Source organism: Puma concolor, chromosome F2, assembly GCF_028749965.1.
Source record: "Puma concolor isolate L17-30 chromosome F2, mPumCon1.1.hap2, whole genome shotgun sequence".
NCBI lineage: Eukaryota > Metazoa > Chordata > Mammalia > Carnivora > Felidae > Puma > Puma concolor.
Genome location: NC_141684.1, coordinates 49,762,538 through 49,786,234, shown reverse-complemented (window position 1 = coordinate 49,786,234; position 23,697 = coordinate 49,762,538). Strand labels below are relative to the sequence as shown.

At 37.6% G+C, this 23,697-nt stretch overlaps 1 protein-coding gene and 2 pseudogenes across 7 annotated transcripts in view; 1 reads left to right on the top strand and 2 right to left on the bottom strand.

Moving 5' to 3' along the window:
- Nucleotides 1-23,697, top strand: part of WWP1 (WW domain containing E3 ubiquitin protein ligase 1) — a 140,829-nt gene that overhangs the window by 79,116 nt on the left and 38,016 nt on the right. For all 7 annotated transcript variants that reach the window (XM_086695789.1, XM_086695787.1, XM_086695785.1 and 4 more), the window contains 6 exons: nucleotides 7,687-8,023; nucleotides 17,861-17,956; nucleotides 19,540-19,714; nucleotides 21,974-22,028; nucleotides 22,113-22,197; nucleotides 22,327-22,455. In XM_086695789.1, coding sequence (XP_086551915.1) covers nucleotides 7,687-8,023; nucleotides 17,861-17,956; nucleotides 19,540-19,714; nucleotides 21,974-22,028; nucleotides 22,113-22,197; nucleotides 22,327-22,455 — 877 coding nt within the window. The remainder of the gene's footprint in view (nucleotides 1-7,686; nucleotides 8,024-17,860; nucleotides 17,957-19,539; nucleotides 19,715-21,973; nucleotides 22,029-22,112; nucleotides 22,198-22,326; nucleotides 22,456-23,697) is intronic.
- On the bottom strand, nucleotides 1,479-6,054 carry LOC112859643 (large ribosomal subunit protein eL6 pseudogene; annotated as a pseudogene).
- On the bottom strand, nucleotides 16,326-16,761 carry LOC112859261 (large ribosomal subunit protein uL24 pseudogene; annotated as a pseudogene).

Sequence of the window (23,697 nt, the reverse complement as noted above, 5' to 3'; positions counted from 1 at the left end):
ATAAACTTCTAATTTCCCACCTGTTACACATTTCAAATACTAGCTTACGTGTAATTCTCCATATTCTTTCACGAGCAAGGAGCCTATGATTCTGACCTCCCTCTCTCTCTGCCTTCCCTTTTTGTCTTTTTTGTTAGTTTGTCCTTTCACTCATCCTTATACCATTTGTTAACAGATGTTTGTATTGCAGCTACTGTAGACAGATGTTTATTTTGCAGGATGCTGCCTGGTGGCTGGGTATGCACACATCAGAGTTTCTCAACTTCACACTGTTGACATGGTGGGCCAGATAATCCTTTGTTGTGGGTGGCTGTCCAGTGTATTGTATATTCCTGACCTGTACCCACTAGATGCCAGTAACATCTCCCTTTCCCCTGGCTGTGACAACCAAACATAGCTCCAGACGTTGCTAACTGTCTTTGAAGTGGGGGGCAAATTTGTGTCCAGTTGAGAACCACTGACGTGTATCAGTAATAATCTCTAATCAAAGATATGCCATCCTACCCCACTCAGAATTTCCCATTATTAACATCTTGCATTACTGTGCTACATTTGTTAGAATTAATGAACCAGTATAAATACGTTATTGTTAACTATAGTCCATAGTTGACATCAAGGCTCACTCTTTGTGTTGTATGGGTCCTGTGAGATTTAAGAAATTCATGTTGTCGTGGACCCAACAATACAGTATCCTACAGAATTGTTTTACCACTCTCCAAATCCCCTGTGCTCCATCTATTTATCCTTTACCCCACACTCCTAACAACCACTGATCTTTTTGCTGTCTCTGTAGTTTGGCCTCTATAGTTGGAATCTTCTTTCACTTAGCAATATGCATTTAAGGCTCCTCCATGTCTTTTTATGGCTTGACGTCTCATTTCTGATACTGTCAAATAATATTCCATTGTATGAAAGAATGTACCCCAATTTTCTTACCCATCTTGGTTGCTTCCATTTTTGCCATTATGAATATAGCTGATATAAACATTGATGTGCAGGTTTTTGTGTGGACGTAAGATTTCAACTTAACTGGATTGAAAACCAGGACTGCTTTATTATATAATAAGAGTATGGTTATTTTTGTAAGAAACTGTTCAAACTGTCTTCCAAAGTGGCTGGACCCTTTTGTTTTCCCACCAACAATAATGAGAATTTCTCATGCTCTGCTTCCTTACCAGTATTTTTACCAATTAATTATTATTACTTTTTTTTGCAGTGCTGAATCTTCCCATCCAGAGATATTTTATGTGTCTCTCCATTCATTCCGTGTTTTAAAATGTCTCTTAAAAATGTTTTTTAGTTTTGTTTAGATAAGTCTTGAGTGTAATTTTGATGTTGAACTTCTGTCTGGTCGTTGAGCTAATACATTTTGGTCAAATGAATTGGGTACTAACAGCTTTTCATTTGATTCTTGTGAGTGTTCTTTTTTTATTATTATTTTTTTTAATGGATCAGTTATTAGGGTCTTTTTAAGAAATTTAGAACACCAAATTGTGAGGGTGAACTCCATTTGTGAGAGAAAACACAGGACGGATATAGCCCTGAAGCTAAGGGACAGCTTTGATTTGTGGGAGCATTTGCAAGTCCGCAGCTTTCTGATCAACTCTGTGCTGTTCTGTAATCTCATATTTCCCTTTCTCCGTGTTGAAGATCTCACCTTCCTGGTGTCTGGGTTTACTCAGCTGCTGCTTCTTGAAGTAAGCATCAGTGAGATGTTTTGGGATTTTCACACTGCTGATACCAGTTTTGGAGGAGGTGGCAATGACAGATTTCTGGTGTGTTCTACGCAGAGGAAGTCGATGGAGGGCCAGAGGTCCGATCACAAGTAGCAAGCCACTGCTCAGTCACTTCAGGAAAACCACCCTCTTGCCTCTGTGGAGCACAGTGAAGGTGATCAAAATGAACCCAGGAGTGATGCTAGCTTGCAGTTTCCTCACACGCTGACTGAAAGGGTTGTTGTTGTATTTTGCTGTGGCTCAATAGCTTTCCAGGAACATCTTCAGTAGGATAATACCTAGGCACTTTGTGAATTTTAACCACTCGGGTACCACCATTCCTGTTACCACCAACTGGTTTTGTGACAGTAGCAAGAACCTTCTCCTTTTTCTTTTCAACTCTGTATTTAGCTGCTGAATACTTCTTCCTCTTGTACATGGCCTTTCATAGCTGATCAGGTATATCTGCCAATTCCTTTGCCTAGGCAAGGGTTTTGGCTGCAGTGGGGCTTCCTGTTCTTTGGCATTTTAGCCCTGAGGTTACTCTTCTTAACCTTGCACTAGTCTGACCTTCTTGGCTTTGATTTTTTTTCTCCTTAGTATTTGGCTTCTCGGCTTTTTTTGCCTGCCATCTTGCAAGATGGGTCAGAGATCCTGTCGAATGTTCTAAATAAACTTATCCTCTGTGAGTGAGCATTTTATTTCCAGTATTTTTCACTTCTTGTCTTAATGCATCGTCAAAGTAATCAGCAGTATTGGAGTGGTGGTTGTGATCTTCCTTGTTTTGTTCCTGACTTTAATTTGTTCCTGACCTTAATAGAAATTCTTCTAATATTTTATAGTTAATATACGATGCTTACTGTGGGTTTCTGATAATCTATTTATTTTTCTTGATTCCTCTTATCAAGTGTGTTATCAAGGTTTTACTGAATTCTTTTTGGTTTGTATTGAAAATAGTCATGGCTTTTATCTTTTAATATGTTAGCATAGTCAATTTCCTAACATAATATCCTAATATTGAACCATCTTAGAATTTATTGAGTTTCAACTTTAGGGTTAACTTACCCTTACAAGAGTAAACTAAGAAACTCCTTTTTACTCCTTGTTACTTTTTTTTTTTTTTTTAATTTATTTTTGGGACAGAGAGAGACAGAGCATGAATGGGGGAGGGGCAGAGAGAGAGGGAGACACAGAATCGGAAACAGGCTCCAGGCTCCGAGCCATCAGCCCAGAGCCTGACGCGGGGCTCGAACTCACGGACCGGGAGATCGTGACCTGGCTGAAGTCGGACGCTTAACCGACTGCGCCACCCAGGCGCCCCAGCTCCTTGTTACTTTAAATAACATTGAGAGTGATCTGTTCATTGAAGGCTTCATAGGATTTTCTCAGAACACTAAGTGAGCCTTGTGCCCTTTGGTGGAGTGGTATGATCTTTTATCACCTTTTCAATTTCTACTCTGATGAGTCCTTTCTTTCTTTTTATTTTATTTTTAAAGATTTTATTTTTAAGTAATCTCTACATCCAATGTGGGGTTTGAACTCAACCCCAAGATCAAGAGTCACATGCTCCACTGACTGAGCCAACCACGTGCCCCATGATGAGCCTTTTCAATTTTTCTTTCTCTTGACTTAGATTAGTTAATATGGTTCAGACTTACAAAGTTGTATGTGGCATTCCTAATGTTATTCATATTATATATTCTTTATAAAACTTGGAAAGGTATATTTCATGGTTTCTCCATCTTACTGGTAAGAATTCATCTGAAGCATTTGTTAAAAATACAGATTCCCAAACCTTCCTTAGAGATTTCCCCTAGAGATTCAGTAAATCTAGAATGGGAACTGAGATCTATACTTCCAACAAGATCCCAACAGGATCCCATTTCTTATCAGTAAGTTTGGAAATTCTGATCTGTTTTATTGGTTTTTAAATTCCTTCTACCATTGCCCCCCACCCCCAATGGACCCTCAGCTCTGGAATTGAGTGCTGAGCTCATTTATTGCCATTCTTTCTTATATTCGTGGATACTTGTTAGGCTTTGTCCAATAGCCTTTGATACAAGTGTTTTCATTGCCATTAATTTCCCTAAAGTCTGTAATTTCATTATTTCCTCTTTAACTCAATAATTATTTAGTTTATCTTCTAAGCATATTGATTGTGAATTGGGGGAGAGTACTATCATTTTTATGGACATAAAAGTATCCGTTTTCTGGGGCATCTGGGTGGCTTAGTGAGTTAAGTGTCTGACTCTTGATCTCACCTCAGGTCGTGGTCTCACAATTTGTGAGATTGAGACCCACATTGGGCTCTGTACTGACAGCTTGGAGCTTGCTTAGGATTCTCTCTCTCTTTCTCTCTCTCTCTCTCTCTCTATCTCTGTCCATCCCTAGCTTGCACATGCATGCATTCTCTCTCTCTCTCTCTCAAAATAAATAAACATTTAAAAAGAAAGTTACCAGTTTCCTCACCAGTAAAGTGGAGATAATGCTGGTATCTGTCTCAGCATAGTTCTGTGAAGATTATTACATAAGATAACCCTTAAAAAGTGTTTAACAGATTCTGCCAGACTTTCAGTAAACATTTTAATAAGTTGTATTTTGTATTGCTTGTTTCTAGTTTTATTGCATTGTAATTAGAATGTGGCCTCCTTATTATATAATTGAGGATTTTCCTTTGGTCTTTTATATTGGTTTTCTAAAAATTCTCAGCGTGTTTGGATGGAATATGTATATAGTAGAAACTCAAAGCTACCTCTCTGTAATTTAAGTCAGATGTATTGTGTTATTAAATTTTTCATATAGTTAATATTTCTACTGATGCTCTTTAATCTGCATAGTTTTGGGAGAGGTATGTTCAGTTCATTTCTTCCTCTGTGATTTGTCTTTAATTTATTGATTCAACAAATATTTACTGTGTTCGTATGCAAAGCATTTCTAACAGTTGGGAAATGCAAGAGTGACAAAGTTTTTGTACCATTCTGAACTTAAAGAAATGAAAACAAATAAAATGATTTCAGAACATGAGAAATAAAGCAGGTTAGGGTGTGGTGGAAACAACAGTAAATAAGGTACTCAAGCACTGCCTCAAGTACATTCTGAAGTTATAATCGGGCATGCACTCTAAATGATAAGAAGCCAGTCATGAGATATTAGGAGGCCACAGGAACAGCAAGTGCACATCCCTTAAGTGGGAAGGAGTTTGCTATTCAGGGAACAGAAGGAAGGCCATCGTGAGAAGTCAGGCATAACTGTGGAGCAGATTAACGTAGTCATTGTCATAGGCTGTGGTAAAAGAGTTTGGAATTTATTCTGGTGGTAATGGGAATCCACTGATGTGTTTAATTAGGGGAATGAAAAAATCTTATATGTTGTGAAAAAGATTACTCTGAGCCATCATTTGGAGAATAGCTTGTAGCTGGACATGAGAAAAAGCAGCAGACTAAAATTAGGAGGCTGTTGATAGTAGTAAAAGCAAGAAACGATGGACCAGAAGGTAGTGGTACAGATGGAGAGAAGAGCTGAGAGCATTCACCTGCTGTTGAATTATTGTAGGAGAGGAGTTTTTGCCTTGAACAACTGAACAGTGCTCTTTAATATCTCATTTTATTCCTCTCTAACAGTTCGTTTTTGTGTGCTGTGTTTTAGTATGCAAAAGATTTATGACTTTTTTCTTGGACTGGATTATCTTATCTCAGTTATTCCTCTTTTCCCATTTAGTGTTATTTTGCTTTGAAAAGACTGCTGCTAACTAAGCTTTTTTGTTTTTGGAAATTAATTTCTGCACTATTGAAGAGTAAATATTAAATGAGGTAATTATTTAAGTGAGCAGTATATAGGAGACACCAGAAGTTAGCCTCTCTATGCACATTCTTTTTTCATTTCACTGTGTTATCTAATAGTATTTGGCTGGGGCGCCTGGGTGGCGCAGTCGGTTAAGCGTCCGACTTCAGCCAGGTCACGATCTCGCGGTCCGGGAGTTCGAGCCCCGCGTCAGGCCCTGGGCTGATGGCTCAGAGCCTGGAGCCTGTTTCTGATTCTGTGTCTCCCTCTCTCTCTGCCCCTCCCCCGTTCATGCTCTGTCTCTCTCTGTCCCAAAAATAAATAAACGTTGAAAAAAAAAAATTTAATAGTATTTGGTACAGGGTAACTGTAAATACTTTATTTCTTTTATGTGTTTTTTTTCCCCAAAGCCATTCTCTTCCTCATATTTAGACAGTACTTGACTCATTCTCTTATTATTTTGTGCTTACCATTCAATTCCTTTTAATAGTACACTTTCCACTATTTAAGTCTTCCCTCTGAAGATGCCATTACCTTTAATTAGGTCTCCCTTCCCCATTTCAATTAGAACGTTATGTGGAATTTTCTAATACGTTTTACTCAATGATCTATGTCTCTTTCCAGTTTTAATTTGACTTCACTTTAATAGTGACACATAATTGAAATGCTTTGATCACATTTAAAATGAACATTAAGGGGCTCCTTGCTGGCTCAGTCGGTTAAGCATCCGACTTTGGCTCAGGTCATGATCTCATGTTTTGTGGGTTTGACCCCTATGTCAGGCCCTGTGCTGACAGCTCAGAGCCTGGAGCCTGCTTCAAATTCTGTGTCTCCGTGTCTCTCTGTCCCTCCCATGCTTGCATGTGCTCACTCGCTCGCTCTCAAAAATAAATAAAAACATAGATAAAAAAATTTTTTAATGAACATTAAGAGGGTGCCTGGGTGGCTCAGTTGGTTAAGTGTCTGACTTCAGCTCAGGTCATGATCTCATAGTTCGTGAGTTTGAGCCCCGTGTCGGGCTGTGTGCTGACAGCTCAGAGCCTGGAGCCTGCTTCAAAATCTGTGTCTCCCTCTGTCTCTGTTCCTTCCTCACTTGCACTGTCTCTAACATTAATAAAACAACCAAAAAATTTTAAAATGAGCATTAAATTGTATTAGTGGGTCCCAGTAGTGAGTCATTTCTTTAGAAGGTGTAGAATGAATTTCTGTATCTTCTGGCAGTCCACTGTAGTACTATCTAAATGCCACTATTTCCCCCCATTGACATTTTTGATATTAGCCACCATTTGCATAGGAGAAGGAGATTGAAAGGGATCTTTAAAAGTTTTTATATATAGGGGCACCTGGGTGGCTCAGTCGGTTAAGTTCTGACTCTGGCTCAGGTCATGATCTTGCAGTTTGTGAGTTTGAGCCCCACGTCAGGCTCTGTGCTGTCCGCGCGGAGCCTGGAACCTGCTTCGGATTCTGTGTCTCCTTCTCTCTCTGCCCCTCCCCCACTTGTGCTCTGTCTCTATCAAAAATAAATAAATGTAAAAATTTTTTTTTAAGTTTTTTATATAAACCGTGCAGATTTTCAGAATTGATCATTTGGAAAAAAAAAAAAATGTTATCCTCATACTGGTTTTTCTTTTCCTTAAGTTAAAGTTATTAGTGTGTGCATATACAGTTTACCCTTGAACAGTAAGGATTGGAACACCAACATCACCCCCCCACAATTGAATTATTTTGTATAACTTTGGACTCCATCCCCCTCCCTGCCGCCAGGTTTTAACTACTAATTGCCTATTGTTGACTGAAGCCTTACTAGTAACATAGTCAATTAACACATATTTTGTAGATCTGTTATATACTGTCTTCTTACCATACAGTAAGCTAGAGAAAATGTTAAGAAAACCAGAGAAGGAAAAAATACATTTACAGGTTTGTACTGTTTTTATTGGAAAAAATCTACATATAAGTGGACCTGTGAAGTTCAAACCTGTGTTGTTCAAGGGTCAACTGTATTCTTAAATTTTTATTATTTATATATTCATCCCTAAATATGAGCAAGAAAAAATATAATCTGCCTTACTTATTTTCATCAGTATCTGATACATTACTCACCGTCAGTTAGGTACTGAATCAGTGTAACTGGTGAGTTGTTTGCTTTGTCATTTCCTGATAGTTCGTCTTATTGATTTTCTCTTTTCAGTTAATGGAGAATCATCCTCATCTGCACCAACTGATAACGCTTCCACTATGGATACTGTAATAGTATCTGAAGAAACCGCCTTGTCTTCAAATTGCACTAATACTACTGTTGAAGATCCTCCAGTTCAAGAAATAATGACTTCCTCAGAAAACAATGAATGTATTCTCTCTACTAGTGCAGCATTTGGAGCTGAAGCTAGAAGTACTTTAGACCCTGCCACCTCTAATTCTGGAAGTAGTTCTGCTTTTGAGGCAGCCAAATTAAGACAGCCAGATGGCTGTGTGGAACCTGTACGGCAACAGTCTGGAAATGCCAACACAGAAACCTTGCCATCAGGGTATGTTAAATATATTTTTTAGAAGTTTGACTTAATTTGAATAGCAACTTTTTGATAATACGACTCTTGAATGTGTATGTAAAATTTTTCAGTTGTTTAGTAATTTGAAATTTAAGCTGGAATCTGATGGATACAATTTGTGTATTTGCCACAAAGTACTTTTTAAAACTAAGAATGCTCACTTATGAAATATGTGCATTATAAAGGGAAAAGAAAAAACCTGGGGTTAGTTTGCAGGACACTCTTGATTTGATTCTTGGTTTATTTTTACTTTTAGATAAGAATGATCATAACACTATGTAATTACCTCAGTTTTCCAGCTTCCTTTATGGTCTGCTCCCCAGGCCCCAACATAGGCCATCCTTTTTCTTCGTATTGAGTGCTGGGGAAAGTCACTTAACCCTGCTGATTAGCTCTGTTACAAACTCAGGTTTTCATTGCTGCTTAATAATTCTTAGTCTCTTTTAAATTTCCCATTGCAATTATTCAGCTTCCCAAGATTTCCTTTAAAGAGTATTCCGTGTGTGTGCTCCATTTGGTCACCTATTCCAGCTTTACTTAACATGTTTTTTTGATTCTTTTCTTGGTTCTGATGATACTAATATTACTGAGTCTTTCTTGGTCTCCGACTTCAAAAAGCTTATTTATAGTGGCTCAGACTTGTAAACATATATGCAGTACAATTTGACAACACTGTACTAGAAGTATGGACATAGCACTTTCCTACCCAGCTTACAGCAGTTAGAATGTCTTCTCTTAGAGATATTGAAACTGCACTTCTAGAAGGTCTTATTGCCCTCATTTTGTCACCAGTCACTGTGTTCACAGCCCTGTCTTATTTTCTGAACTGTTTTTCTCAGTGCTCTCTACTGGCTCATCTGATTTTGGTCACTGCCTAATTGTGGTTTCAGACTTCGGTCTTCTGCCTGTGCTTCTTCCTCTTTTGGATCTCACACTGTCCCAACTTTATTAAATCTGTATGTCCAGGCCAGACCTTGCTCTGAGCTTATTTTCAGCTACTTACTTACAATCCCATCTTGTTTCCTGCCAGCATTTCAGACTGTACAGTATCTTCCTTCTCTCTCAGAAATTTCTCATTGTCCCTTTGTTTTCTATCTTTGGCAGCCTAGTCACTTATCCTCATTTCATATGTCTGCCACTGTGATATATACATGTAAGAAGCTGTTCTATTGGGGCGCCTGGGTGGCGCAGTCGGTTAGGCGTCCGACTTCAGCCAGGTCACGATCTCGCGGTCCGTGAGTTCAAGCCCTGCGTCGGGCTCTGGGCTGATGGCTCAGAGCCTGGAGCCTGTTTCCGATTCTGTGTCTCCCTCTCTCTCTGCCCCTCCCCCGTTCATGCTCTGTCTCTCTCTGTCCCAAAAATAAATAAAAAAATAAAAATAAAAATAAAAAAATAAAAAAAAAAAAAAAAAAAAGCTGTTCTATTAACCTCATGGTCTGATAGGAGGATAAAGATAAGTAAACAGCAACTATACAGTACAGTTAAAGCCGGGCTAGAGGTAAGTTTAGCAGGCTGTGGGTGGGAATATATACAGAGAGAGCTTGCAAGGGAGTAGCTTACACTTTTGAGATCAAAGAAAACTTTTAGGAAGAGATGACCCTTAAGTGGATTCCTGAAAGAGGAGTAGGAGTTAGCACAGCAATAATGGAGGCACCGATAATGGAAGGCTGACTGCATGTTCAGATCTCTAGCATTTACAAAAACATGTAAGTGAAGCTCTGGAAGTAGTATTTTGTTACAGTTTGAGTTCAGCATTTGAGGAAGTGACCTGTGTAGCACTGAAGAGTGAATAATCCTATGAAGAATTTTGTTTACTTTTCTAAGAGTGTGGGAGTTTTTCCTTGAAAACTGTGGATAAACAATGGATTTTGAGCAGGGGAGTGGCAGAGTTAGGTTTGCATTTTAGTTAGGTTCTTAATTCTAGCAGTGGTATAGATAGATTAGGAGTTAAGGAGACAATTGGGGTGCCTGGGTGGCTCATTCTTTTGAGCATCTGATTCTTGGTTTCAGCTCAGGTCATGATCCCAGGGTCATGGGATTAGCCTCGCATCTGGCTGAGCATGGATTGTGCTTTGGATTCTCTCTGTCTCTCTCCTCCTTTCACATGCACTCTATTTCTAAATTAAAAAAAAAAAAAAAAAAAAAAGAGTTGAGACAAGTAAGTAAAGATAGCAGCCAGACTTTTTTATAAATGAGAGAAGCAGGGGGGGTACCTGGGTGGCTCAGTCGGTTGAGCGTCCGACTTCGGCTCAGATCATGATCTCACACTCCGTGAGTTCAAGCCCCATGTCGGGATCTGTGCTGACAGCTCAGAGCCTGGAGCCTGCTTCAGATTCTGTGTCTTCCTATCTCTCTGCCCCTCCCCCACTCATGCGCTGTCTCTCTGTCAAAAATAAACAAACATTAAAAAATTAAAAAAAAAAAATAAATGAGAGAAGCAGGCATTATGATTTAAAGTGATAATAAGTATATATATTTAATTTTGTGGGGGCCAAATAAATGCTTCAGCATGTCTATAGCTATCATGTGATCTTTGTGGTAACCTATGTGATTTTCAAATTGCAGGTTGCAACCCATTAGATTATGATCAGCATTTGAACACATAATTTAAGTAAATCAATATAGACAAGAACAGAAAATACTGAAAAAGTATTAGGTGTAGTAAGAGTAAACATTTCCAGAAAGTTTATTTTTCTGGTGTGTGTTTGTGTGTATAAAATCTGTAGGGAAATAGCAATCTAGTCCACACAGATGTTCATGTAAAACATATTTCTTACTCTGTTAGCTGTCATCAGAAAAGTTTAGAAGTTATTAATCCAGGTGAGAAATTAAAAGAGTCTGCAGTAAGAGATGCTAGTCTCTTAGGGTGATGATAAGATGTGTCCTTGTAATTAGTTGTAAGGAGGTAGAAGAAAAGAAGAGTGGAACCAAGGTTGATTCCTCTGGCTTAGGCAGTATTCTTTGTGTAACTGAGTTAGCAGTTTTCAAAACTACATCGTTTCTCTTTCCTCAAAAATCTTAGTTCCTGTGTTTCCTCTCTTTGGTAACTTGCTCAGTAATTCAGATAACTACCAGTGGAATCAGAGTGCCTGGAATCACGAGTGTTCTCAAGGAACAGTGTTCCATCCTGGAGATGAATTTTGAGTGTTATGCCAAGCATGATCTCACCCAAAGGCCTTTGCATTTGCCCAAACTTTTGTGTGGAGTGTTATACCTCTGATATCTGCACGATTCATCCAGGTCTCTGCTCAAATGTTACCTCATTACAGGGGCCTTTCCTGATTTTCTCTGTTTAAATCAGGTCCCTCTGCACCCATCCCTTTACTTTGCCTTATTTTTTCCTAACCTTTTCTTAGGAAAATTTATAAACATGCAGAAAACTTCAAATAATTTTTCAGTGAACATCCCAATGTCTACCACTGCATTCTGTAATTTACATTTTACCCTATTTGCTTTATCTCCTATCTCTGCCTCTCTCTATCCATCTAATTTTTAAATGTAATTCAATAAGTTGCAGACATCAGTACATTTAGTTCCCTCAGTACTTTCGCTTGTATGTCATTAACTGGAGTTCAATATTTGTGTAAAGTTTTTTAGGTAAAGTTTACATAGAAGGACATGCCCAAGTCTTAACCATACTATTTTGATGGGTTTCAACAAACACATACATCGGTTAACCCAAACCCTTACTAAGATTTCAGATATTACCATTATCCCAGAAAGTTCTCTACAGTACCTTTTTCAGTCAATCACCGTTCTGATTTTTTTTTCCACTATAGGTTTTAGTTTTTCCTGTTACAGAATTAATATAAATGAAATCAGTGTGAACGCTTTGGAGTAGGGTTCTTCTATTCAGCATAACTTGTGTTATGTTAATCACCACATGACACATATTTGTTTGTTGTCAATTTTCTTTCCACAAGACTAGAAAGGGCTTAAGTTTGTCCGTTTTGGTATTCTTTGTACCCAAAACCATCCCTGCTATGTAGCAGGTACTTGATAAATACTTGTTAAATAAGTGAGTTAGTGCTTGATTAAATGATTTTGAGTGAGTGAACAATTGGGCAAAAGCCCTGGCTTGTAAATGCTTCTGAGGAAGTGATTAACAAGGTCAAAAACTACTGAAAAATTCAAGTAAGATAAGAACTGAAAGTCACCAATTGAATGTAACTACAAAGAGATTATTTATTGTTGACCTTTGACAAGCAGTTTCTGAGAAATAGAGCTGCATTCAGAGTGCTGTGTGATGGAGTGAATGGGAGGGGTAGAAGTGTGTAGTAAACTTTTAAGGAGTAAGAGCTAGTGGACACAGAGAAAGAGGAATGTTTGGGGGAAATTTCAGGAAAAGATACAGAGCTGAGGATCAGTTTTTCTTTCATAAAAGGAGAGAGACTTTAAAGTAGTGAGCTTCTGATGGGTAGGAGTTTGTGGACATAGGTTAGCAGTAGAGGAGAGAGGTAACCATTCTTCATGGTTTATGAGTAGGCAAGTCTTACTGTCTACCCCATTATCCAAGTTTGAAATCAGCAGTTATTCAAGAAGTAACTAAATTCTCTTATTCTTATTGTAATATATTTCACAAAATTCTTCCACATTTACTTATTGTTTTAAAGCAAGTTCCTTGTTCAGTGGTAGGTTTGGAAATTTTATATACAATGTCTTAGTGAGACTATATCTAAATACTAGAAAGGAGAGTATTATGGTTGGGTGAAGTGTGGCATTTATAAATTAGCACCTAAATCTGTGAAATTAAAGAATTCTATTGAGAAGTCTTATTCAGCCAGGTAATTTGCACTTACTGGGAAGTATTCATGAATTTTCACTACTGGGATGTTCTGATCTCTTGCCAATTCCAGCCCACCACTTGTATATGACCCACAGGCACAGCTCTAGCAGGCTGTCACTGTGAGTCACCCAGACCAATCCAGAATATCGCCCTTTGCTCTGTACCATCCTTTCTCCCCACCAGTACCTTCTTCTGTCCTTGCTGCCCAATGCCTTAGTCACCACCTACACATTGGGGACTCACTTGTGACAACTGCCATGCCCCAAGAGGTAGAATCTCACTTTGGAGTGACAGCTCAGCAAGTTGCCTCCCCTTGGACTGGCTGCTAGGAAAATGAGGTGGGGCCACGACAGGAGTTTTTGCTCTTATTATGTAAGTACTTACAAATATTATTGACTTTGCCTTTTCACCCACAAAGCCTGAAATATTTACTCTCTGGCACTTTACAGAAAAAATTTAAGAAAGGTAAATTCTGTTAAGACCAAAAACACTGAAATCTGGAAGTGAACCCGTTTTGTAAAAATTAAGAACCAGTGGCTAGCATTATGCTTGGAACGTGAGTGCTTACTGAGTATTTGTTGAGTGTTAAGTTGGGAATATTTGCAGTTTATCTGAGATAAACCTAGAAAAGGACTTTGTAACCCATTATATAGATGGAATACTTGGTTATGTTTATTTTTTCCCTCAATCTTAAAATTTGTTTCTGATCACAAAGCTAAGACATGAGCAAATAAAATACTTAAGTCATACAGAAACACTCAGAGAGTGGTGTCTATATTTTATTCCGGCAGTAAATATTTGAGAGCTTCTCTGTATCAGACTTTATTCCAGGCCTGGGATATTCAGAGGGCCAAGAGAGCCTAAGACTCTGCTGCTGTGAAGGGTGTGTAACAGCAGGCTGAGCAGCTGGGGCCTTGCATACATAACCTACTCAGTAATGTCATATAGTGACAGATTCTATGAGGAAAGATAGAAGTAGGTGAAGAGGTTAGAGAGTAACTGTGTAAATTACTGTTTTGCATACATTTATAGAATTACTTTAAGAAACTGGTATCACATTCTACATGGTGTTTTTCAGTTGGTTTTTATTTATTTTTTCAAGCTTTCATTTTAATTCCAGTTAGTTAACATACAATATTAGTTTCAGAAAGATTTTTTTTTTAAGTCTATTTATTTATTTTAAGAGAGAGTGAGAGCACAGGAAGGGTAATGAGAGACGGAGGGATAGAGAATCCCAAGCAGTCTCCTCACTGTCATTGTGGGACTCGAACCCATGAACTATGAAATCATGACCTGAGCTGAAACCAAGAGTCAGATGCTTAACTGACCAAGCCACCCAGGCAGCCACCCTTTTTTAGAAAGATTTTTTTTTTTTAAGTCTATTTATTTATTTTGAGAGAGGGAGCTAGAGTGCAGGAGTGGGAAGAGAGAGAGGGAGAGATAGAGAATACTAGTTTCAAGTGTAGGGTTTAGTGATTTATCACTTACATGTAACACCCAGTGCTCATCACAGTAAGTGCCCTTCTTAGTACCCATCACTCATTTAACCTATCCCCCCACCCATCTCCCCTCCAGCAAACCTTAGTTTTTTCTCTGTAGAGATTTTAAAAAGGACTGAAAGCACATCTCATACTCATCAGAATGGCATTAGAGTTCTTAGAATCAATGCAAAAAGCTGTTAAGCCAACTTAAAATGCTGAGGGAAACTAAACGCAACCTGATTTCTGTAATCAGCCAAACTGTTGAGTGTGTGCATAGAATAAATACATTTTCAGATATCCTCGGTTTCCAAAGTTCATTTCCTGTGTATCCTTTGTTAAGAAGCTACCAGGACTCATGTTTCTCTAAAATTAGCTACTGAGGGGTGCCTGGGTGGCTTAGTCGATTAAGCCTCCAACTAACTCTTGGTTTCAACTCAGGTCTTGATCTCGCGGTTTCCTGAGTTCGAGCCCCACGTTGGGCTCTTCCCTGGTGGTACAGAGCCTGCTTGAGATTCCCCGTCTCCGTCTCTCTCTGCCCTTCTCTCACTCGTGCTGTTTCTGTCCCTCTTAAAATAAATAAATGAACTTCAATAAATAAATAAATAAATAAAATTAGCTACTGAATGTGAAAGGCATGGGCTTCAGATCTCAGGTGTCTGATAGAAAGGGAGTGAAAGGAATCACCAGCATGATGGTAAAAGGGGGCCCAAGATGGCAGATGTGCCGCAGGCTTCTCAGTTGGCCAGACAGGATCAGCAGCTCGTGAGGCAGAGCTGTGATTGGTAAATACCTGATGGGTCTGAATATTTTGAGAGGACATATATACAGGTGGAGAAGTTTTGGGAGTGAAATTAATAAATACATAGAAACTAAGAAAATGGGAAGAAAGGAGACAAAAGAAATATTATGTTCCATGACTCAGCTGTCAGGAGAGTTTTACATCATATAAGGGAAGGACACAGAATATGTGTGTATGTGGAATGGTCGAAGGAGGGTAAGTGTTACAGTGTATGTGTAGATGGATGCAGGAGAGAGACTTCAGCTGAAACTCTCATAGTGAGAAATCAATATACAATGTTTGAGATGAAATCTAAAATAGTAAAATAAGCTTATTAATATAAAAAGAGGTAAATACTAAAAGAATTGGCTGAAACAGTTGAAAATGTTGCTTTTGTGGAAGGGAAAATGAAGTTAAGGGGACATTAGGCACTGTTTTTTGTAGTGAGCCCTGTAGACTGTATGTGTGAAGGTGTATGTATATCATTATACAACTATGAATGTATAAAATTATGTGAAAGTATGTATAATTTTGATAAAAATATTTGTAAAAGATGGAAATCTGTAAGTTTTGCTATAGAATTGCAATAAAAATTCAAGAACTGATTATAGGAATTAATACCTAAAAATAACAAAACTACCATTATCAGGAGGTTCTTAAAATTTCGTGTATATATATATATATATATATATTTTTTTTTTTTAACGTTTATTTATTTTTGAGACAGAGACAGAGCATGAACAGGGGAGGGTCAGAGAGAGAGGGAGACACAGAATCGGAAATAGGCTCCAGGCTCTGAACTGTCAGCACAGAGCCTGACGCGGGGCTCGAACTCACGGACCGTGAGATCATGACCTGAGCCGAAGTCGGACGCTTAACCGACTGAGCCACCCAGGCGCCCCGAAATTTCGTATATTTTTAAGACATTTGTTTTTGGCTGTTGAGCTTTCATACAAATCAATAGCCCATTGATAGTGTTACAGATATTCCCGAAATGTCTTTAAAATGAAATTCCATATTGGAATCCTGCCTTCCAATGAACTTTTATTATTAAGTGAAAATACATAAAGTCTGAAGTTTCAGAGGTTTTTTTTTTTTAGTGAAATGTTTTTTTGTAAGAAATATTTGAATTTTTGTAGTATAGGGTAGCATGAATATTCCAAAGTAGGATTTTATACAGCAGAGATTTTTTTTCATTTTAACAGTTTTTTATTTTAAGTTGTATATCAGGTTACTTTATTCTTGCATCTTCTCAATTGCCCTATTTCTCAATTTGCCCTATTCCTTTCCTAACATGGCAAGATTTGGCTTTACGTTCAAGGATCTTTTTGTAGTCTTTGTCCAGTTTTAATCTAGTGATAACCAGTTCTCTTGGGTGAGTGCCCACAAGGACATTTGTGCCTTTTGCCTTCTCTTGCTGAACGCGTTAAATGTAAATGATGTATTTCTTCTGTAAACCTGGACTACTTTGCCAATTTGCTGACCTTTATAGTGTCCTTGCACAACCTTACTTTATCATCCTTTCGGATGGGCATGGATCGAATGTTGTACTTCTGTCTCAGCTCTTTGGAAAGAGAGGAGGATAAAATCTTCTCTGAATGTGGGGAGGTGCATTGAAATATCTTTCATGGTTCTTGCTCTGGTTAGAAGTCACAAAGGGATTGAACTTCATTTTGGCCACTGGTGCTTCAGCAGTGGCCACAAAAGGGAAGAGAGCAACAGGGATTTTTTAATAGATCGGTTTAACAACGTACATGATTCTGAGTCAGTTGTGAAGTTGGGCATTTTTATTATTCATAATTCTGTTGAAACATTTTGTGACTTGTTTGTCGATGAGCTTAATTAAGCAAACTATTAAATTTTTTTGCATGCCTTTTTAAAGTAAATGTGTGTGTATGTGTATACCTTGCTTAGGGAATAGCTTAATATGTATGGTCATTGTGTAAGAAAGTAATAATGACCTTTGTAATCTAAAAAGAATCAAATTGGGCCCCTGAGTTTAAGAGAAAACAAAGTTCTTCCATTTAGTCTACTTTCAATTGAAAACAAGAATGTTAAACTCAGAAATATTATGTTTTATATTTAACATTTTTCTTCTATACCATATTACAGAAAGAACAGAGAAGAAACAGGAATCACAGAGAAGAAAATGAGAGTAGGGAAAATAAGAGATTGAGAGTCTTTGAGATAAAACAGGAAAAGATGAAATTGGAATGTTCATAAACAGAGTTTTACTGAAAACAAGAGGGAAATAGCGGTACACAAAAAGAAGACACTATGCATATAGAAGAATTTTCATGGAGCAGTGTCACCACATACTTCTTTAATGCAATATCTATAAAATCTTATAGATGTGTATTTTTTAAATTGCAGGCAGAAGTGGATATTACCTCATTAACATTTTGTGCCTTGAGTGTGGTAATAGGCTGAAAGTTCCTCTACCTTTAATTAAATTTGTCTTTTCTGATGAATTTCTGATAATTTTCTGGTGATAAATTATATAAATTAGTAACTTTTAAAAACATTAGGTATTTATCCTCCTGTACTGACTATGTATCTACTGAGTTGCCAGTACTATTAATAAAAAGGTAATAATTAAGAACTGAAAAGACACTAATAATTGGGAAAAGAAATTTTATATGCGTGTGTATATATTATATGACCTTTTAAAGTAAAACTCATTTGCAATTTTCCTGAATACAAGAAGGAATTATTTTTCAGGTTGTCTTATTTTGGTATCTTTTAGTTTCATTTTTGCATTTTTATTAAAGGTGGGAACAGAGAAAAGATCCTCATGGTAGAACCTATTACGTGGATCATAACACTCGAACAACCACATGGGAGAGGCCGCAACCTTTACCTCCAGGGTAATGTGGCATCTTTATTCATCTCCAGTTGTGTTTTATCGTACATTTGATTTCTTAAATTTATTACAACATAAAATGATTCTTTCCTTGTGCATGTTATATTTTCCTTCATTTATTTGTGAATAATGACTGTTCAGTAAATGAGATTTGTTACATTGTATCTCTTTTACTATTAGTCTGAAGGGGCTTCCTCAAGAGGTTATCAAACACTGGCATGTGTTACTATAGAGTAGCTGTAGAATTTTGGTTCAGTTTTAGTGCTTGTCATTCATTATATTTTAAGGAATGAAAAGCATATTTAGGAAAATTTATGTGTGTTCTCCAAAGGTAGTGATCTAAGCTGTATTATTTCATGAGATCTAATGACATAAGAGACGTTAGAGTAGTTCAAAGTTATGATCTAAAAGATTGCTACAAGTAAAATTATATTACATTATGGCTAAAATTATAGACAGTCTTAAATGAATACAAATATTTCTATTACACACTATATAAATTCATGCTGTTAGGCTGTATTCACAAAATTGGTCTTCCTTTTCATTTGTGCTCTTATCTTTAATAGCTCTTCATACATATTGTGCTGATAGCTGGTTGAGTTATACTGTTTATATTCTCCTTGAACTCTCTGCCTGGACTGGCAGTATCTCCTTATTGTCTTTGCTTCTTAGAATATGTCCTTCCAGATTTAACTTAAAGTCCACTAATATAAAACACATTCAAAGTCCAGAATATTCACAAAAATACGTTATTTTTATGTGATGGTTGCTGATAGGATTCCTAAATCATTGTATAAGTTAATGGCTTATAGAAGTGTTTGTGAGAGAGGGGATGGGGGCATAATAGGAGGACCCTAGGCTTGCCTCGTCCCTCGAACATAGCTAGATAACTAAGTTAATGGCATGAATTGGCTTTAGGGTTAACTGAACCCTGGAGGATGGGGAGAACTCTGGTTGGTGGAGAAATAGGGAAGGGCATTTTGTTTTGAGGGAATATTCAGAAAAAAAAGGGATGACAAAATGAAACATACATTTGAGACCAGCAAGTAGTTGATTTGGCTATTATGTGGGCCTCTTAAAAGATCTTAGGGGAGATGAGGCTGAAATGGTGAATGGGTTCATTTTTATGCTGTGCCGGAGAGCCATGACAGGTGGAATGACATGATTCGATCTGCATTTGTGTTCAGCAGCTGTGTAACAGCAGGATGTTGAAGACCTGTAAGAACTGAGTTACAACCCTGAATGTAGGCAGTGGCTACAGGGACAGATTACTAGGTATATAGTAAGCGCTCAGTAACTTATCAAGAAAAAGAGGGTGGTCAGATTGATACAGAGACTGTTCAGTCTTTGGCCCCCTTTTTAGAAATCATGTAGTGGTAGAATGGGAAGATAATTTACCTAAAAAGCAAGTTACATGTTTGTAATTTCTCTGAAGAATATCAATGTTCACATTTTTTTGAAGTTGTTTGCTCATGTCTCAGACTTGATTTTTAAATCATGTGAGTTAGGTGTTAACTAATTACTTTCCAGTTTCTTATATTAAGACATTCTCTTGCTTACTTTTTATTAATGCTTATCCTGTGGTAGTTGGGAAAGAAGAGTTGATGATCGTGGAAGAGTTTATTATGTGGATCACAACACCAGAACAACAACCTGGCAGCGGCCTACCATGGAGTCTGTTCGAAATTTTGAACAGTGGCAGTCTCAGCGGAACCAATTGCAGGGAGCTATGCAACAGTTCAACCAACGATACCTCTATTCGGTAATTAGCACATTGTACGATATCAACACAACTTTTTCCTTCAGGCATTTGCTCTTTTCGACTTTGGTGGTTTTTAAATGTTACAGACTGCATTGCAAGACATTTTTTATTTACTCTTTAATAAGATATAAGTATTTCTGGTACACATACACAATTTAAGCTTTTTTTTTTTTTAATTCTAGTTTACTAACATTAAGTACATACTGTTTTTGTCTTTACTAAATGGTAGTTTTCATAAATGAATTTCTTAATGAAATAATTTGTCTTTACTAACTCCCCAATCCTCCACCTTTAATTAGAATCATTTTGCTTGCTTTAAACCAAACCAGTTACCTCCTGATTTTACTTAAGGCCAGTCTTGCCATTTTCCAGCTGTTCTCATTCCCATCTCAGAATCTCAGAAACAACACTTTCATGTGTTTTGGCCTACCGAAGATATTCCTGGGGTTGGAGATGGTTTTGTCCAAAAAATCTAATGCTGTCTGAAAATTTGACCAATTGATGGTTCATTTATTGCTGTAAACAAACATCTACAAGAAGACTTGGGGTAGTGGGTAATCTCTGTTAAATAGATTTGATCACAGGAAGTGGAAAATACAAATTTTAAGTACTGGGCCTCTCTGGATAGTGTTTTGAGGCAACTTGAAAACCCAAAATGTGGAGGCTAGCAAATAGGAATTAGGGAAGACACAAAAAGAAAACCTAAATAACTTTTTTTCAGAATCCTGCCTCAGGCTGGCTCTTTCAACTCCCATTTTCTTCAGAGATTAAGTAATAAGTTCTCATTTGCAGTCTGACCCACTCACCTGGTTTTCTGTGGCCAGCAGAGAGGGACAGGGCCAGCCCAGCCTTCATAGCGTCTCCTGCTGCCACCAGTTTCTGGTCCTTCGGTAACTTGTACAGAAATCTGTGCTAAGGTTTCACTGTTCAGCTGTATGTAGTAAACAAGAAATTATGTACTTTGTGCTTTTGTACATTATGTACTGTGTGCTTTTGCTGTCTGTATACATGAAAACCTTAGGGAAACAGGGCAAAATTAGGTCAGAGGGATGTATTAGAAATGTGTTCTCCTGCATAGAACACCTTTAAACAGATTGAGATGTAATTATCTAAGTATATACAAGTCTGGGGTGAAAGTCCAGAGCTAACACTACATTGGCTCAGTAATGCCACCTGGTACCCAGGTTCTTGGTACATCCTTATCATGCTTCATGCTTCATGCTTCACCTTTATCATACAGAGCTGTTGCCCTTTGGACTTCATTCTCTGTTGTAGGCAAGAAGAAAGGGAAAGGGGAATGAGAAGGGCAGATGACTTTTATCTAGTAAGCCCTGCCTTTTTGCTTGGAAAGGGATGCCCTTACCAGGGACTTCTGACAGTAGCTCGCTGGCCAGAATTGGTCATTCTACCAACCCAGCTGGGAATGGAATACTAGATGGATATATTTCTGCCTCGAAGAAAACAGTGGTTTGGGTGTCAAGGAGGGAGGAGTGGGAAATTGATACTGGGTAAAATTAACTGTTATAAGGTTATAAAATATGTATCATTTTATCATATACTTTATCATTAAGAAATAATTTTTCAGGTGATAGTTTTTGTATTTGTCATTCTTACAGTATGTAAGCATGAATGTGTTTTGTATATGAATACACAAAAGATGCTAATACTAAAAGTATTTGTATAAAGATGATACTGGATTTTAATATTGGTTTTATTAATAGGCATTTGTTGAAAAAAATTTTTTTAATGTTTGTTTATTTTTGAGAGAGAGAGGCAGAGCACGAGTGGGGGAGGGACAGAGAGAGAGGGAGACACAGAATCCGAAGCAGGCTCCAGGCTCTGAGCTGTCAGCACAGAATTAGGCATTTGTTTTAAAAAGAACTGATTAGTATTGTATTTCTAAACAAGTAGTTTTCATTTAAACACAATTTTCTATATGCTCTTCTCTCATTTCACTCCTGTAGATTATTATGGAAGGGCTAAGAAATTAAAATATTGATGTCAGTATTAGTTATTTCTAAGTCATCTTTAAAAAACTAGTAATTTTATCAACTGATTGACTCCTCGTAACTCATGACATGTTTAAATGTACTTTGTGTCTTGAAATGACTGTATTCACATTCCTTTATCATTTTTTAGAAAATTATTATAAAATGTGGTTCTATCAAGTATTCGGTTTATCTCTGCTTTTATATTAAAGTACTGTTCTTTTTTTTTTTTTTTTTTTTTTTTCCCCCCTCCGACCCTTTCTCCAATCAGGCTTCAATGTTAGCTGCAGAAAATGACCCATATGGGCCTTTGCCACCAGGCTGGGGTAAGCTGATATGTTGTTGGTAAAAATATCTGAAGATATATGTAATAAATAGTTATTAAATGCTGTGCTCACTCTATTTTTTAGAAAAAAGAGTGGATTCAACTGACAGGGTTTACTTTGTGAATCATAATACAAAAACAACCCAGTGGGAAGATCCAAGAACTCAAGGGTATGTGTGTACTACAGCCTTACTTAAATAATATTACATGCATCTGTAGGTATAATCAAGTAAACCTTGATTCAGATGTTTTTAGTACCTAGAAAATGTTCACCCTGTGATTATAACTTTATGTATTAGCTTACAGAATGAAGAACCCCTGCCAGAAGGGTGGGAAATCAGGTATACTCGGGAAGGCGTTAGGTACTTTGTTGATCATAATACAAGAACAACAACATTCAAAGATCCTCGCAATGGGAAGTCATCTGTGTAAGTGAAAACCTAAAGTACTTAAGTGTTGTTTAATGACATAAAAATTTAGCCTCAACTTCAGCAACAGATTGTACTCTGTCAATCAAGAAAACCTATACAAGTAATAGCTCAGTATACGTACATCTTTGCTTTATGTTACTATGGAATGAATTTGTAGTACATAATGTGTTAATGATGGCAAATATTTATCTAGTGATTACTGTATGTGGGGGATTGTTCTAAGCACTTTGTATAAACTAGCTCATTTTATTTCCCAACAGCCCCTTGAGGTGGATACTATTATTTTCCCTTTTTCAGTGCAGAAACTGAGGCTTAGGGGACATAACTAACTTGTGCAAAATCAGATGGCAAGTAATGGAGCTGGTTTCAGACCGAGGTAGTCTGTGCACAGATTTAACAGTCACATCGTGCCACTGCAGTGTGAAGGAATGAGATGTCAACAAATTTGAATCTTCCAGATAAAAAGACCTTAAAGTAGAGCTCACCTTCATCCTTACTCTTAAGTGTGGTATCTTTGCATCACTAAGAAAATAGTTTTATGAAAGGTTTTTTTCAAATTTCCTACTGTCATATCTACCCACCTACCAGCATCTGTCTTCCCTCTTAATCCTATAGGTGAACTATCATTGTTCCTTTCAAAGGCCAGTGCCTTTACTGGCACACTAGATCTTTCCCCCTTCCCATTTAATTGTTGTAGCAATTGTCATCTTTCTATCTTCCATCATCAGTTTTTCTTCCTCTACTGAATTATTCTCATCACCTGTGATTTCTCCTAGATTGAAAACAAATAAACAGGGGTCCCTGGGTGGTGCTCAGTTGGTTAAGCAACAGACTCTTGATTCCAGCTCAGGTCATGATCTCACGGTTTGTGGGATCAACCCCTACATTGGGCTCTGCACTGATAGCACAGAGCCTGCTTATAATTCTCTCTCTCCTCCCTGCCCACCTGCCCCCCCTCCCCACTCTCTGTGCCTCTACTGCATACACGCTGTCTCTCTAAATAAAGAAATAAACCTTTTAAAGTAAAATTTTAAAAAACACAACTTTTTACCTTTCAAATTCATTCCGTGAAAATTCATTTTTATTGTTGCCCCTTACAGGAAAAGTACCTGAAAGCGTTGTCTCTATATTGCTGTTTCTAATTACTCTTTCAAACAGATTACAAGGAGTTTTACTGACCCTGAACTTGTTAAGGGCACCAGCAACCTCCACATTGTTAATTGTTAATCCAGGGGTTGG